Raw genomic sequence first — 17,973 nt, 5'->3', positions numbered from 1 at the left:
CATAAATCAAGCCAGCCAATACATTTGCTTGTAGGAGTCACGTGACAGTAAATGTCCATGCTTTCTTTTGCGTTTTCTTCTTTCGTCACTTTATATAATTATATATACATATATATATATATATATATCGCTTTAATACCACAATGTCAATGTCTGATATGGTAAAATAAAAAATAGCTATAATATCCTATCGAATGGACCTATTCTACAGCTGTATTTTCTGTACGCTTGTTGCGTGTGACTTCTGATTATTTTGAATAATAAAACATCACAGACAGCAAACAGGTTTCGAAATCAAGTGTCAAGCGTGCAGAGATTGGGTACGTCTCCTCAATAATTTGCCCGTGATCATAACACATCGACAGAATTTAACATGTTGAAGCTCCGTGAGTGTTTCATGCTGCATGGGTGTGCTTGTAGATGGACAGGGACGGGCGGGCGCAGGGCACATCATTTTTCACCCCCCTCCTGTAGCCGCACATGCGCGTACATGCACACGCATGCACACACACACACGCATGCACAAACATGCATGCACGTACACGTTTCTTCTGGCCAACCATGGATCCCAAGTAGACGCCGCAAGCCGCTGTTGTCTGAGCGAATTAATAGCGCACTCGCTCGCAGCTTTCCTCTTCCTGACCTTGCCCGCCTCCGGCTTGGCTTCTTAATATTTGATCCGGGATTCCTACGCTGTCCACCCATGGCCACATCGGATGGACTAGACGGATGTCTGCAGCGAGGCAGATCTCAAAGTGACCCGAATATACTCTCCGAACCGGGGATCGATTTGGCTCACTGCGCAGGTAAGGTATATTTATTGATACCGTAAAGATATTCTCCCCATTGGGGTATCAGCGATGATAAGCCCCCTCCTCGCGCACATTGGATGTTGACTGAACCCAAATGCAAAAATCAAAATGAATATCATTGGCTGTGCTCCCTGCAGATTTAATTATGCAAGCAGATGGTTGTAAAGACGCCTGTGGCATCAGCAAGTGTCATAATGCACACGTTTGCATGCATGTTGCACATTCAGTGAATCATATTCATCAATATGAACAATGCTGCCATTTGTTCCCCTACGATGTGTGCCACCATTGTCAACTGAGGAGACACGGGTTCTATTTTATTTCTTTGTTGTTGTTGCGTTGCATTTACACTTGCCGTGCTATTCAGTCTCATTGACAAGCCCGTGACACCACCCTTGTCTCCTTCCATACTGAGCCCCTCACTGTTAATGATGAATGTCACGTGATGCCACCCATGCAAGGAAGCACTGAATGCCCCTGATTCACCACAGCCATCACTTTGCAGATCCATTGACAAGGCAGGTGTGCTTTTCAACATGGAGTCCCTGTTTATTTCAGTGTTAGTCAGCATGTTGATCTTGAACAACAGCAGCCTGGTGGACTGCACTAAAGTTGACAGTTTTTGCTCCACATGTCATTATACTCATAAGAACTCAGGGTAGGGTACTTTTTTTTTGCATAAGTGAGGCTATTTGTAGTTATATTGTGTGGGCTTGTTAAGAGTCGGTTCTTCCTCCCACACATAGTGGGTTTTACGCACAAGACAAAGGATGCTTCACTGAATGATGCAGGCAGAAAAAGCATGACATTCCCCTTTCAGCTATTCACTAATGAGCCCAGCTTTGGACATCCATGAAATTCACACCTGTCTGCTCCCCTCATGCCACCCAACGTTGTATCTGGACCTACTTTTGGAAGATCTAATTCACACGTTGGTGGATGTGTTAATGTCACACTGAGTGCTTGACAAAACCTGAGTAAACAACACCGAGGCCCTGGCAGATCGGCCACGCTAACGAGGGCCAAAGTCATCAAGGAGTGTGCACACACACACAATGGTGACACTGGTGAAAGCATTGCTAAGTTACATTACCTTCCGAGACATGAGTACGCTATGCTAATGACACACAGCATGTACAGTTGGTGTGCAGCTGCAATTATAGCATCTGGTCTGGTGAGCCAAAGCACACACTCTGGGACGACCCCCTCTGCAAGAGGCTCATCACCACGCTTGCATCTGGGGCACCGATCTTTGCAAGAGGATTACTTTAACACCCCTAAACACAGTTGTGGCCTTCACAGTTGCAAAGGCAGACACTGTGACACTATTTACTGTAAGTCAGTCAGTCTGTCTGCCTCTGTCTATCTATCAAACATTGCACATCACTCAGTCAATTTATATACAGTACACACAACACAACTATCAGTCGAGAAGGAAAACAAAATACAACCCCAATTCCAATGAAGTTGGGACGTTGTGTTAAACAAATAAACAGAATACAATGATTTGCAAATCATCGCCAACCTGTATTTAATTGAATACACTATAAAGACAAGATATTTAATGTTCAAACTGATAAACCTTATTGTTTTTAGCAAAATATCATTAATTTAGAATTTTATGGCTGCAACACGTTCCAAAAAAGCTGGGACAGGTGGCAAAAAAGACTGAGAAAGTTGAGGAATGCTCATCAAACCCCTGTTTGGAACATCCCACAGGTGAGCAGGCTAATTTGTTACAGGTGGGTGCCATGATTGGGTATAAAAGGAGCTTCCCTGAATTGCTCAGTCATTCACAAGCAAAGATGGGGGGGAGGTTCACCTCTTTGTGAACAAGTGCGTGAGAAAATAGTCCAACAGTTTAAGGACAATGTTCCTCAACGTACAATTGCAAGGAATTTAGGGTTTTCATCATCTACGGTCCATAATATCATCAACTAGTCGCCCACCGTGCCGCGTCTGACAAGTCCACATTTCAAATTGTTTTTGGAAATTGTGGACGTCGTGTCCTCCGGGCAAGAGGAAAAGAACCATACGGACTGTTATGGATGCAAAGTTCAAAAGCCAGCATCTGTGATGGTATGGGGCTGTGTTAGTGCCAATGGCATGGGTAACTGACACAACTGTGAAGGCACCATTAAGACAAAGACTGGAGACAAATTCCTTGTGTGTTTTTTGGACATTCTTGGCAAATACAGATGATTCTGATTCTGATTTTGATTAATGCTGAAAGGTACATACAGGTTTTGGAGAAACATATGCTGCCATCCAAGGAACGTCTTTTTCATGGACGACCCTGCTTATTTCAGCAAGACAATGCCAAACCACATTTTCCACGTGTTACAACAGCGTGGCTTCGTAGTAAAAGAGTGCGGGTACTAGACTGGCCTGCCTGCAGTCCAGACCTGTCTCCCATTGAAAATGTGTGGCGCATTATGAAGCGTAAAATACGACAACTGTTGAACAGCTGAAGCTGTACATCAAGCAAGAATGGGAAAGAATTCCACCTACAAAGCTTCAACAATTAGTGTCCTCAGTTCCCAAACGTTTATTGAATGTTGTTAAAAGAAAAGGTGATGTAACACAGTGGTCAAAATGACCGTGTCCCAGCTTTTTTGGAACGTGTTGCAGCCATAAAATTCTAAGTTAATGATTATTTGCTAAAAACAATAAAGTTTATCAGTTTGAACATTATATATCTTGTATTTGGAGTATATTCAATTAAATATAGGTCAAACATGATTTGCAAATATTGGTATTCTGTTTTTATTTATGTTTAACACAACGTCCCAACTTCATTGGAATTGGGGTTGTACATTGGACACCCCATGTGGAAATTTGCCCCCCTCACTATGCCCCTACTAATAGTAATCAATCCACCTATCAAGTGAGATGTTAAATGGGTTAGGGTTAGTTCTCTACTAGTATGATTTGGACTGATCACAATAAAGGACCACTCTAAAATGTGCACTTTCTTTTTTTCAGTATAAAGTCATTGAATTGTACAGCAGGCTGACTCTAGGTTAGCATTTATATGTTATGAACTGCATATAGCTGGCGTTGGACAGAAACCTCTCCAACCCCATCACGTTTCAGGAAAAAAAAACACAAGAAGAAAAAGCATGTTGATTGAGCCATTACATTACATCCATTAGCCAATAAAATTACATCACCAAAGAGATCAAGCCCTTTTCAGTACTTCAAGGTCCCCTTCCATCATTTTTTTTCATAATCTTTGATGTCCTTTTATCTGATTTGCTAAATAATTTGGGTTGGAAATGCCCAGAATGCCTTTTTTTCAAGCTATTCTAGTTGGTCTGTCAGTTAAAATGGCCAGATTTCTCATTATATTGGCCAATTAATGGGGAATACAATCTGAAAGCGGACATGGGTGGAAATGAAACAAGAGGATGATATTTTGTGGGTATGCTCATCATCTGCTCCCATTCATTTGAATTGAACCTGCCGCAATGATCATCTCTGGCAACAATGAGTGCAAGCTTTGCTATTTAATCTACCACAGTGACATACAAAATTTGTAATAGTTAAGTATTGTTGTCAAGCACAACATACAGACCCTTTCCAAAAAAAAAAATTATATCATGGAAAAGTTTATGGCGGCACGTTGGCCGACTAGTTTGAGCGTCAGCCTCACAGTTCTGAGGAGCAGGGTTCAATCCCCGGTCCCGCCTTTGAGGAGTTTGCATGTTCTCCCGGTGCCTACGTGGGTTTTCTCCGGGCACTCCGGTTTCCTCCCACATCCCAAAAACATGCATGAATTGGAGACTCTAAATTGCCCGTAGGTGTGAATGTGAGTGCGAATGGTTGTTTGTTTCTATGTGCCCTGCGATTGGCTGGCAACCAGTTCAGGGTGTACCCCGCCTCCTGCCCGATGATAGGTGGGATAGGCTCCAGCACGCCCACGACCCTAGTGAGGAGAAGCCGCTCAGAAAATGGATGGATGGAAAAGTTTATTTATTTCCATAATTCCATTCAAAAAGTAAAACTTTCATAGATTACAGATTCAGGGCCCACAATTAAAAAATCTTAAGTATTTAATCGTTTATTTTTACATAATTTGGGTTTCCATCTTACAAAACCCATCAAATCAGGAATTCAAAAAAATTTAATACGGTGAAGAAATCACCCTGTACTTCTCAGTTTTTGTAAAAAAAAAAAAACGAAAAAGAGAAATTAGCATCACATTAAATCAATCAAAATATGGTACTTTCAAAACAATATGTTAATCTTAAATACTTGGCTGGGACCCCTCCTTGAGCAGTCACCTTGTCGTGGTGGAGGGGTTTGTGTGTCCCAGTGGTCCTAGGAGCTAAGTTGTCTGGGGCTTTATGCCCCTGGCAGGGTCACCCATGACAAACAGGTCCTAGGTGAGGGACCAGACAAAGCACGGCTCAAAGACCCCTAATGATGACGACAAACAATGGACTTCGTTTTCCCTTGCCCGGACGCGGGTCACCGGGGCCCCCCACTGGAGCCAGGCCTGGTGGAGGGGCTCGAAGGCGAGCACCTGGTGGCCGGGCCTGCACCCATGGGCCCCGGCCGGGCACAGCCCGAAAGGGTAACGTGGGTCCCCCTTCCCATGGGCTCACCACCTGTGGGAGGGGCCATAGGGGTCGGGTGCAGTGTGAGCTGGGCGGTGGCCGAAGGCGGGGACCTTGGCGATCCGATCCCCGGCTACAGAAGCTGGCTCTAGGGACGTGGAATGTCACCTCTCTGGCAGGGAAGGAGCCCGAGCTGGTGTGTGAGGTCGAGAAGTTCCGACTAGATATAGTCGGACTCGCCTCCACACACAGCTTGGGCTCTGGTACCAGTCCTCTCGAGAGGGGTTGGACTCTCTTCCACTCTGGAGTTGCCCACGGTGAGAGGCGCCGAGCAGGTGTGGGTATACTTATTGCCCCCCGGCTCGACACCTGTACGTTGGGGTTCACCCCGGTGGACGAGAGGGTAGCCTCCCTCCGCCTTCGGGTGGGGGAGGAACGGCCCCCCCGATCAGAACCGGAGAGGTGTTCTGTTATTGGACTTCTGTGCTCGTCATGGATTGTCCATAACGAACACCATGTTCAAGCATAAGGGTGTCCACACGTGCACTTGGCACCAGGACACCCTAGGTCGCAGTTCGATGATCGACTTTGTGGTCGTGTCATCGGATTTGCGGCCACATGTCTTGGACACTCGGGTGAAGAGAGGGGCGGAGCGGTCAACTGATCACCACCTGGTGGTGAGTTGGCTCCGATGGTGGGGGAAGATGCCGGTCCGACGTGGCAGGCCCAAACGTATTGTGAGGGTCTGCTTGAACGTCTGGCAGAATCCCCTGTCAGAAGGAGTTTCAACTCCCACCTCCGACAGAACTTTGCTCATGTTTCGGGGGAGGCTGGGGACATCGAGTCCGAGTGGACCATGTTCCACGCCTCCATTGCTGAGGCGGCCGACCGGAGCTGTGGCCGTAAGGTGGTCGGTGCCTGTCGTGGCGGCAATCCCCGAACCCGTTGGTGGACACCAACGGTGAGGGATGCCGTCAAGCTGAAGAAGGAGTCCTATTGGGCCTTTTTGGCCTGTGGGACTCCTGAGGCCGCTGATGGGTACCGGCTGGCCAAGCGGAATGCAGCTCTGGTGGTCGCTGAAGCAAAAACTCGGGTATGGGAGGAGTTCGGTGAGGCCATGGAGAAAGACTTCCGGACGGCTTCGAGGAAATTCTGGTCCACCATCCGACGTCTCAGGAGAGGAAAGCAGTGCACCACCAACACTGTGTATAGTGGGGATGGGGCGCTGCTGACCTCGACTCGGGACGTTGTGAGTCGGTGGGGAGAATACTTCGAAGACCTCCTCAATTCCACCGACACGCCTTCCCATGAGGAAGCAGAGTGTGGGTTCTCTGAGGTGGGCTCTCCTATCTCTGGGTTTGAGGTCACCGAGGTAGTTAAAAAGTTCCTTGGTGGCAAGGCCCCGGGGGTGGATGAGATTCGCCCGGAGTTCCTAAAGGCTCTGGATGTTGTGGGGCTGTCCTGGTTGACACGCCTCTGCAACATCGCGTGGACATCTGGGACAGTGCCTCTGGATTGGCAGACTGGGGTGGTGGTTCCCCTTTTTAAGAAGGGGGACCGGAGGGTGTGTTCCAACTACAGGGGGATCACACTGCTCAGCCTCCCTGGTAAGGTCTATTAAGGGGTGCTGGAGAGTAGGGTCCGTCGGGAAGTCAAATCTCAGATTCAGGAGGAGCAGTGTGGTTTTCGTCCTGGCCATGGAACAGTGGACCAGCTCTACACCCTCGGCAGGGTCCTCGAGGGTGCATGGGAGTTCGCCCAACCAGTCTACATGTGTTTTGTGGACTTGGAGAAGGCGTTCGACCGTGTCCCTCGGGGAGTCCTGTGGAGGGTGCTTCAGGAGTATGGGGTACCGAACCCCCTGATACGGGCTGTTCGGTCCCTGTAGGACCGGAGTCAGAGTTTGGTCCGCATATCCGGCAGTAAGTCGGACTTGTTCCCGGTGAGGGTTGGACTCCGCCAAGGCTGCCCTTTGTCGCCGATTCTGTTAATAACTTTTATGGACAGAATTTCTAGGCGCAGCCAAGGCGTAGAGGGGTTCCGGTTTGGTGGCCTCAGTATTGCATCTCTGCTTTTTGCTGATGATGGGGTTCTGTTGGCTTCATCAAACCGTGAGCTCCAACTCTCACTGGAGCAGTTCGCAGCCGAGTGTGAAGCGGCTGGGATGAGAATCAGCACCTCCAAATCTGAGACCATGGTCCTCAGTCGGAAAAAGGTGGCATGCCCTCTCCGGGTCGGGGATGAGATCCTGCCCCAAGTGGAGGAGTTCAAGTATCTTGGGGTCTTGTTCACGAGTGAGGGAAGAATGGAACGGGAGATCGACAGACGGATCGGTGCAGCTTCTGCAGTGATGCGGACTTTGTATCGTTCCGTTGTGGAAAAGAAGGAGCTAAGCCGAAAGGCTTAGCTCTCAATTTACCGGTCGATCTTCGTTCCTACCCTCACCTATGGTCATGAGCTGTGGGTCGTGACCGAAAGAACGAGATCCCGGATACAAGCGGCCGAAATGAGTTTCCTCCGCAGGGTGTCCGGGCTCTCCCTTAGAGATCGGGTGAGAAGCTCGGTCATCCGGGAGGATCTCAGAGTAGAGCCGCTGCTCCTCCGCATTGAGAGGAGCCAGATGAGGTGGCTGGGGCATCTGATTCGGATGCCTCCCGGACGCCTCCCTGGTGAGGTGTTCCGGGCACGTCCCACCGGGAGGAGACCCCGGGGACGACCCAGGACACGCTGGAGAGACTACGTCCTTCGGCTGGCCTGGGAACGCCTCGGGATCCCTCCGGAAGAGCTGGATGAAGTGGCTGGGGAGAGGGAAGTCTGGGCGTCCCTGCTAAAGCTACTGCCCCCGCGACCCGACCCGGATAAGCGGTAGAAAATGGATGGATGGATGGACTTGGCTGGGAATCCCTTTGCTTTAATCACTGCCCCGATGCGCCGTGCCATTGAAGCAATCAGCCTGTGGCATTGCCTGGGAGTTATGCAAGCCCAGATTTCCTTGATGCTTGCTGGCAGTCCTTCTTTGTTTTTGGGTCTGGTGCCCCTCCTTTTCCTCTTGATAATACCCCATAGATTCTCAATAGAATTTAGATCCGGCAAGTTGGCTGGCCAGTCAAGCGCTGTGATGGCATGGGCATCAAACCAGGTTTTGGTGCTTCTGGTGGTACGGGCAGGAGCCAGGTCCTGCTGGAAGAAGAAATGTGCATCTCCATACAGATCCTTAGCAGAAAGAATCATCAAGTCCTCTAAAACATTCTGGTAGACTGCTGCGGTGACCTTCGATTTACGTAAGAAAGCAGAGTTTACCAACACCCGCACTGGACAATTCACCCCAAATCATGACTGACTGTGAATATTTCACACTGGACCTCAAGCAGCTTGGGTTCTGTTCTCCAGCCGTCTTCCTCCAAACCCTTGGACCTTGATTCCCGAATGAAAGGCACACTCTACTTTCGTCGGAAGAGAGGACCTTGGACCAATGGCCGACAGTCCAGTCCTTCTTCTCCTTGACCCAGTTGAGACGCTTCCTACGTCGGTTCAGGCTCAGAACTTGGCTTGACCCGAGGTACCCCACAGTTGTAGCCCATCTCCCGGATGCTTCTGAATGTGGTGGGTTTTGAAACTGTGACTCCCACTCTGATAATCCGCTGGAGCCCACGGTCATCTCTTTTGCTGGTGCATCTTCTCCTGCCACATTTTGTTCTTCCGCTATACTTTCCATTGATATGCTTGGACACAGCCTTAGCTATGAACCTTTGTGGCTTACCCATCCTATGGAGGGTATCAATGATGGTCTTCTGGCCAGTTGTCAAGTCTGCAGTCTTCACCATATTGAACCCAACTGAGACAATTGAACCAAACTGAAGCAATTTAATGACACCCGGGGAAACCTATGCAGGTGCTTTTTAGTAGATGATAAGTGTGTGACAAACAGTTTAAAACATTTATGGCCTGCAAAAATTGGGCTGATTTCTTCACAGTATTAAAAGTTTTGGAAGTCCTGATTGAATGGGTTTTATGAGCTGGAAGCCCAAATTATGTGAAAATAAACAAATACTTGAAATTATTTAAATTGCAGGCCCTGGATCTATAATCTATGAAAGTTTAACTTTTTGAATGGAATGATGGAAAGAAATAAACTTTTCCATGAAATAAAATGTTTTGGAAAGGGTCTGTACAGTAAGCTGGAAATATCTCTGAGGCAAAGGGTTCATAGGGACCTCGTGTTTGGCTCCTTCGAGGATGTGAGAGGTCTTACTATCGTATACTGTATTTACATGGCTTGGTGGCAGCTGCCCAGCTGGCTTGCCAGCACCAAACCCGGAAATGCACTTGCCACCTCCAACAGTGTGTGAACGCTACGAAGCTATCTTCCACAAAATGGGCCCGAACTCAGTCCAATTCTGGTTCCGAAATGTCCATCCATCCATCCATTTTCTGAGCCGCTTCTCCTCACTAGGGTCGCGGGCGTGCTGGAGCCTATCCCAGCTTTCATTGGGGAGGAGGCGGGGTACACCCTGAACTGAAACAAACAACCATTCGCACTCACACTCATGCCTACGGGCAATTTAGAGTCTCCAATTAATGCATGTTTTTGGGATGTGGGAGGAAACCGGAGTGCCCGGAGAAAAGCCACGCAGGCACGGGGAGAACATGCAAACTCCACACAGGTGGGGCCGGGGATTGAACCCGGGTTCTCAGAACTGTGAGGCTGACGCTCTAACACGGCGGGCACCGTGCCGAAATGTATTTCTCCCAAAATAAATTGAAGCCATTTATACAAACCGCACAGATGTCAATATTAAACCAAGTGACTGACTCATTTTGAACTACAATATGTTATGCATAAAAAGTAGAAAAAAATGGATTTTGATGCAAGCAGACATTTAAGATTGGTCAATAATTTGTAAAAATAACAAATCCGCATGGGTACTGACCAATAGTATCGATTTGTGAAAACATTTGAAATTGACCACATTTGGATGTAGGAGGTTTTCCGCCAGACAGTGACGATATTTATAAATATTTTCTAAAAATAAAATCAGTGCAGAGCTGCAGTATACTGTATAACCTCGTGTCATCAGACGTGACCTTTTGTATTCTGCAAATGATGAATTGTCACTTTCCCTTAAAGTCCCACTCTTTCATGGCACATTGTTGACCAAGCTAATGGCGTAGACTGGAGACGACACCTTGAAGCATTGAGGACAAATGATGTGTCCTTCAGTGACACCTGTGTCCTCGAACAGGGCGGACACAAATCTAAGAAATAATCACAATCAGTAAACACAAAGCTTGATGCAAGAGGGGCTTTGAGTGAAATGTGAACTCAGTACACATATGTTTATATTTCTTTCCTCAAAAATGTATTTGATAGCAGTTTAGGTGATTTAGGAAGGTCTGTGTTGCGTAAAAGATTACCTGTACTGTTAAATATCTAATTTTATTCCATTTGATGACAACAAAGTTTTACTTACATCGGCTTTCAATCGCTGAATCTACGGTATATCAAGCAGTCCTGGCTGACTTTTCTATAATGATCCTCCTTCACTCACTTGACCTAAGATTAGCATTTCTCAGTGTTTGCAGCAGTGAGCATCGTTAGTTTGATGATGTTGACCCTTGAAAATGATTCCAATGAAATGATGATGAATGACAGCAGCCTTTTGTATACTGTATAGAGTAATACATTCCTGACTTAAAGGTCTTGCTAATATATGACATTCTGAGTCAGCAAGCCTTATATAATGACCTCTCCATTTGTTTCGAATGAAGAGGTACACAGTGTGGTGTTTTAGTGCCCCTGGAATTACTGACATAAGAGCGGTTTACCATTTACGTAGTTTAGTGGCTCTTGCAGGAAACTGTGTGAAAGACCGATACATTTACTATTGTTGAACTATAATAAAAGACAGAATTAGCATACAAAACTCTTTCTATCTTCAATTCACAGTTCATGGACAATCTGAATTAAATAAATGGTTTATATTTTGTTATTTAATTTTATTTTCTAATAAACATGCATGTAGGAACATATTAGGAATGAAAGTAATCGTTCCATCAATTAAAGAAAAGGAAAGGAAATGATTGTGCTTTGAAACATATTTTTGGAACATGGGCGGGGGCGGAAACCAGAGAGCCCGGAGAAAACCCATGCAAGCACGGAATGAAGATGCAAACTCCACTAAGGAAGTTTCAATCCGTAACCGCGCTGCCAAAATAAAATACTGTGCAACTAAATAACATCTACATTTGCAATATTGTGTCAAAAATGAGCAGGGCTCTTGCTCTGACAAAAAGCAATAGTCTCAAAAAGTAGATTACATTAAACAAGACCGATAGAGCACTGACAATAATCCTGTACAGTAATGGCACAACAATATTTTAACAATAAGATTCAAAATAAGAATGTATTTATTTTCATTGTAACAGGTACTGCAAAATTTAACGTGCATTGTCATAAGGTGCCATAAAAAACAAAACAAAAAATAGAGTATATCACACAACTCTCGCATTAAATAACACAAGAGCATCCTAGTTGTAAATAAAGTGGTCAGTGTAGCAAGGTGCGGTATGACAAGGAATGTGAAATTCCTTGAAAATGTATAGTCGGTTATGGCAATTTGGTGCAATTACAGCTCTACCATAAAAATGTATGATTATCACTAATAGTAATAAAACTACTGACTACAGTAGTAACTACTGTAAATAAGATCAACATGCATTTGCAGGAATGTTTTCCAGATGCACTACTTGTTCAATACAACACAAATGTATATTGACGCTAAAAAAGGGGGGGGAAAGAAAAAAAAAAAAGGTATAGTGTGTGGTTTCAGTAAATGCTGTGGTGATCCAGCCCAACATGCACCTGCACCTACATCCCGCTCAGCCTAGTTAAGTTCTCACTTCCTATTTCCTGTCGCAGAGCAGCTCTTCACACCGGAGTCACTCATTAGTCAGGGTCAGTTTCAAGGGAGAGTGGTTCAGTCACAGCCACCTGTTGGTAGAGTCATAGTCACTGGAGAGCTATTCATCTCTCCCACAGTGATGCACAGAAATCCCTCCAGAGACCGAGAGGAAACACTTAGTCAAGTTAAGTGGTAGATTTGAGCTGATTTGTGGTCCGTCATGAAACTTTGGAGCTTTGATTAAACATTTCATGGCGGTCGTTGTGACTATCTGAAGCAAGTCTTATAAAAAGAATGCATTTTTGCAGAGAGAGTTTTTAAAATTTATGTGGACTCTTTTTTTTTTATATTGACGTTGACTCGACCACCTGAAAATATTTCAAAATTCACTCAAGGAGCCTCCTGGCATTTCTCCTATAACTTTAAGTCAGATTTCAACCTATTTGATTTTGTCTTATGGTTTGTTCACACATAATGGAAAACATACATGATGGCTTTCCACATACAGTAGCCGGGGCGTTTATTTACTCAACTGCAGAGAGTACCAGGCATCTAATAGGGGTAGGGTTAAGAATTATCATTGATTAAGGGTTCGTTAAGAACAGGGTTCGGATCACATGGAAATGGAGCCATCCAAAGCGCACTTGACCTCCCACTAAGACACAAAATTTTGTGGGGCTCTTGTATTCATGTTCAAAATGCATTATTTAATTGAAAATATTTCATTTTCCCATGTAAAAAGTATTATTCATGTAAATGAGACATACAAAATGCACTGTTTTGATGCATGGATGACAAGATTGGCAATCTATTACACTTGTTATAGTGTGGCGCCAACCGCAGTTTATACTGTAGCTACAAAATAGTCGTATACAGTATAGTAGTGACCATGCAGCTGATACAAAAGGAGGAGAAACAAATCTGTCTGCAGTAATATGAAAGTTTATCATTTTGAAATGCTCTCTTCTGTTTTGTGCTGTATCCCATCCCGTCATATTTTTTTTTTGGGGGGGGGGGCTATCCGGTACCTCCACACACTCCTTCACCACAACCTCAAAACAGCTGGGACAGCACTGCAGGAAAGAGGGGAAGGACTCAGGGGTAGGACTTAAGGGGGAATTGGGATTTAGCATTTGGAGTAGTTTTGTGCCACCAAATGCTATGCAAATGTAAATATGTGACTAATTATGCATTTAGCATTGCTAAAACAACACATCCCATACTTGTGCTCAGTACAATGCATAACCACCTCTCCTCCTGCAGTTGCCTTGTATATCAACACAGTACCGCAAGGCCTGCATGATGCAAAGTGACAAGGCTGCAAGGGTCCTGCTGGAGGGAAGGACAGCTGGCAGAAGAGGCGGAGAGACTACAGAGAGCAAGGTTAATTGAGTAAACCAAAATAGATGTAGCAAAAACAGCTGTTTATGGCACTATAGAATCATACAACATTATTCACAGTAAATACCACTCACACCAAGTTTCAATTTACACCAGAAGTCCCAATCTGGACTTATTTGACATCGTGTGACCCATTGTCTTACATCAACAAATAATTTTTGTTTTACTTTCTTTCTTTCTCTTTCTGCATATGTAATCAAAATAATAATGATTTCTGCTATGCTCCTGTGATATAATTGCGCTGATTGTACTAACACAAAGTGGTTCGACAAGTACCGAACAAAGATACGCTGCATCTGGAACACTTCTTGAGCTCTGCTTGCTGTCATTCAGCTGCTCATGGAAACAAAGCAGAAAGATGATAACAACAAAAGCCTCATGTGCCTCATGTCTGGTCCCCCTGATGAGACACATGTCACTGTCTGCGCCATGTGTTGCAGCGGCTGTTGTTTGTGTCCTTACACCTGCATGTTTGCGGGCGAGCATAACCGAGGTTTGTGCTGCTCCAAGAAGGAAACTGGCACCTATTTGTGGTGGAGCAAAAAACATCGCATCAAAGGCGTTAAAAGGAAAAACAAAACAAATACAAATCCTGCATAAAACTAATGTACTCTAATGGAATTTAGCAAGTGGTGCAATGAGGTTAACCTGAGTTCAAGAAGTTGCATGTTGAAACCAGTGAAGAGCGAAGACCTCTGCGGGCATTGAGACTTCAGGGCTGTGCAGACAGTATGTTTAAAGGAAAGAGGGTGAAAACAAGTTGCAAATAAATGAACAAGTGTTTCATTCAAGAGGCAGAGAGGAGATGGAGGAGAAGGGAACTGTCTAAAGGGAGAAAGACATGACGAGGTGGCTGTTTTCATTGAAAGGCAGCCAAAATTGCACTAATTGTTAAGTAGCAAAGACCGTATGATGGATGCTCCATAGAAAGCACTGACTGTGTAAGTGTCATTTAGAAAACCCCTATACAAGCACCAGTATACTAACTACTTAGAGATTTAACAATGACATAGTTTTTTTTAATGACATTAAGTGTGGAAGTTAAAATAATACACAGAAAACGAATAAATAGCAACATTTCTTAAAATATTAATAAAATGTTTGTTGTCAGCAAAAAACAAAACAGGAGCTAATTGCATTGCTCATATTATTTCTTCAGGCCAATGAGGAAAACCTATGCCAGTCACACCGACTTGGGCTGGAATGTTTAAATGACAAACTAGGACCACACAACACAGAACGTAAAGGGTGAGGAGGTTGATTGGGTTGGTCGGTCAGTCAGTTGTTGGAAAATGAAATGACAACAAATACGTGGCCTAAAGTCGAGATGGGCACTTATGTACACCACAGACTTATCGCGCTTCTCTGGCAATGCCTCTCAGGAGATGCTAAATGAAATACAAAGCTAATTCAGATAGTACCAGGAGGAATACATTCAATGAGGAGCATATGAATTGAAGTGCTGGGCTGGGAAGGAGACAAAGAGAATCTTAACAAATGTTCCCTGTTCCACCAATCTCTGCATAAGACAATTAACATACAGTAGTTATGAGATTTTAAGGGAAACATGCATACAACCCCACAAGAAATCAATACTCAGTGAGTTATTTGTTGTTGACTACTGTCATATATGGAGAACAGCAAAGTGTTGGCAGCGATTTGAGTTGACAGTTTGATTTTAGTTGGATATGTGCACTATAAATATTATTCCAGTTACAGAATTTAGATCTCATAACCATCCATCCATTTTTCTATAGCACTTGTCCTCATTACGTTACTATCAGAAATAACCTCTAAATACATGCTTGTGGAGCATGTTTCAGCACCAAGGACAGCGGCAGTCAGTGACTACAGTAACATAAAGCAATACAGAGACAAATTCTCAGTTCAGTGTACTGTATTCATTCCACATGCATTGTAAAGCAAAAGCTTCTTCAGCACAGATTCATCACATGCCCCAGCGCGTCATCCTGCACATAGTATTTTGGAAGTTGGACCACATCTTATCTTGACTTGTTCAGTTAGCTGCAGATGAGACCAGAATGCAGCGAAATGTCTCCAGTCAAATACAACCTCGTGAGTAATCTCTCAGGAGATCAGCAAACATTACACTTTAGAGGTTTCACTGTAGTAATAATCTTTTTATAATGATGAGGAAATAATTGTATATTGTTTTTTTAATTGATTGATTTAATTTAAGATTAAACAATCACATATTTATATAAAAGTAAACGCATTATATTTTGCATAACATTGTAGACCCTGTTGCAGTGGTTCCTTTGCTTGACATCTGTGTGGGCAGCGTGGGTTCAGTTCCCACTCTCTGACAGTGTGAATGTGAGTGTGAATGCTTGTCTGTCTGTATGTGCCCTGGCTGTGATTGTCTGGCGACCAGAACAGGGTGTAGAGCGTATTTTGCCCCAAGTCAGCTGGGATAGGCTCCCGCTCCTCACGACCCTGATAATGATAGGCAGGGCATAGAATATGGAGGAATGTTGTAGAAAAACAGACAGTGTGTTGGATTTAGGAATTGGCCACAATTCAAATGCTTAAACGAAAGCTACAGTTTGTGAAATTCTGGGTGCACTGTTACCCATAATAAATTGAGTCCAGTTTACAGAGCAATTAAATGGTCAGTGTGCTGTATTTCAAGGAAATGTTTTTGCAGTATTGCTTCATTTTGACCCTGACACGATGTTGATGGTGTCTGCAGTGCAAATGGGGGCTTCGGAAGAATGAAGAAGCAGCTAAAATTGTGAAAGTAGTAGATTTGACCTTTGGAACCAGAGGGTCAAAGTTCAAATCCAGCTGCGATTGGAGAGATGCGAGTCTGCTTCCTGACTACTTTCAAGGTGCAGTGAGCAAGGCATCAGCCCCAACCCTTTTGCACTGTTTGCATTCTCCTGCATGTTTGTGATGTGGCTCTCTATGTGGTATGCAAAACAAAATAGCAAAGTGTAAGTTGAAGATCCTCTTGTTGGATTTTAATCAATAAAATGAATAAATGACCAGAGCTTTCAATCGCATAGCCTGATTTATTTTTAGTAACAACCACAAACTTACAATGGATTGGAAATGTATCTGTTAGCGGTATTCGGGCTTTCATGCATGTTCCTGGGAGATCATGGAACAACATTGAGGTTCATGTAGGTAACAGGAAAAATACTTTGAGCAGGAACATTTTCAGCTCACTGGGGGAATTGATGGCAGCACTGAGACTTTCACACATTTGGTCAAAGATAGCCTGTCTCTTTTTTTTGTTGTTGCTAATGTGTGAAATGCAGAGGCGTCGCTATAGGGGCAGGTCCCGTTCTTCTAGCGCAACCTTTTTTTCCATGAATTAATGCTTTCTCCAGTATTTGTGCATGAACCACAGCAAATCTAGAGAATAGTAGTGGTGCCAACCGCAACAAGAGTGCCAGATAAATTCCGATTCTGTTCTGATGTCTATGTTCAGAGTCATAAGGAAGCTGGAGGCTATCCCATCTGACTTCAGGGTACAAACCCGTATACACCCGCCACTGATCATCTGCCAATCACGGGACTGGCATACAGTATATTGTAGAGACAACCATTCAAGTGCACATTCACACCTACTGGAGTCTTTAATGAAGCAAACAAATATGAACTAGGAGCTGGAACCCATGTAATAACATGAAGAACCTGCAACAAGCTGACTTTGGAAGTAAACAAGCAAATGTAGTTTTCTAGCAGCTGATAGTTCGTCCGTTGGCGAGTAACACACATACAGAAAGATTCTCATGTCCCATTTAGTCATCTTCTCGGGGACGCATTTGGCTACATGTTGGGGGCGAAGCTCTTCATGTTGACAGCTCCTCACAGCCATTAAATCGCAGACATTCTCCACTCCACAAAAATGGTCTTGTTGCAAACATCCTGTCGTGACTGTGCAAAACAACAAACACCGATACTCTCTGCAATGTCATTGCCAAAAATGTTGGAAACAGTCAACAACAGGTTTATATGATGCAAAAAGAACATTTAATTACAAAAAAAGGTGGAAAAGAACAACTTAAAGAGAAAAAAATAGTAGAGCTCTTCTAACAGGCTGCCAACTCAAAGGTGCAATCTTTGATCTCAAAGAGGAGAGCAAAAATGGCTGAAGCACTTTCAAATGTGTATTGAACCGTACAGTCAAACACGTCAAAACGTTCACACAAAGACTAATGTTTCATGTTTCTGATTTTACTCACTAGGCTATCTCCCATAATTAAAGACACAAATCCAGCATGACAGTTGTTGTTGTAACTGGGGCTGTCCCAACGAACAGCAATG

General features: G+C 44.4%; 1 protein-coding gene across 1 annotated transcript in view; it reads left to right on the top strand.

Annotated features, from left to right (window-relative positions):
- The first annotated feature begins 539 nt into the window (after positions 1 to 539).
- phactr3a (phosphatase and actin regulator 3a) overlaps positions 540 to 17,973 on the top strand; it is a 43,486-nt gene continuing 26,052 nt past the window's right edge. The window contains exon 1 of the mRNA XM_061685776.1: positions 540 to 806. Within this exon, the coding sequence (XP_061541760.1) occupies positions 704 to 806 (103 nt within the window). The 5' untranslated portion in view covers positions 540 to 703. The remainder of the gene's footprint in view (positions 807 to 17,973) is intronic.

Source organism: Phycodurus eques, chromosome 1 (assembly GCF_024500275.1).
Source record: "Phycodurus eques isolate BA_2022a chromosome 1, UOR_Pequ_1.1, whole genome shotgun sequence".
Classification (NCBI taxonomy): Eukaryota; Metazoa; Chordata; class Actinopteri; order Syngnathiformes; family Syngnathidae; genus Phycodurus; species Phycodurus eques.
Note: the sequence above shows the minus strand (reverse complement) of the source record. Positions and strands in the feature narration are given on the sequence as shown.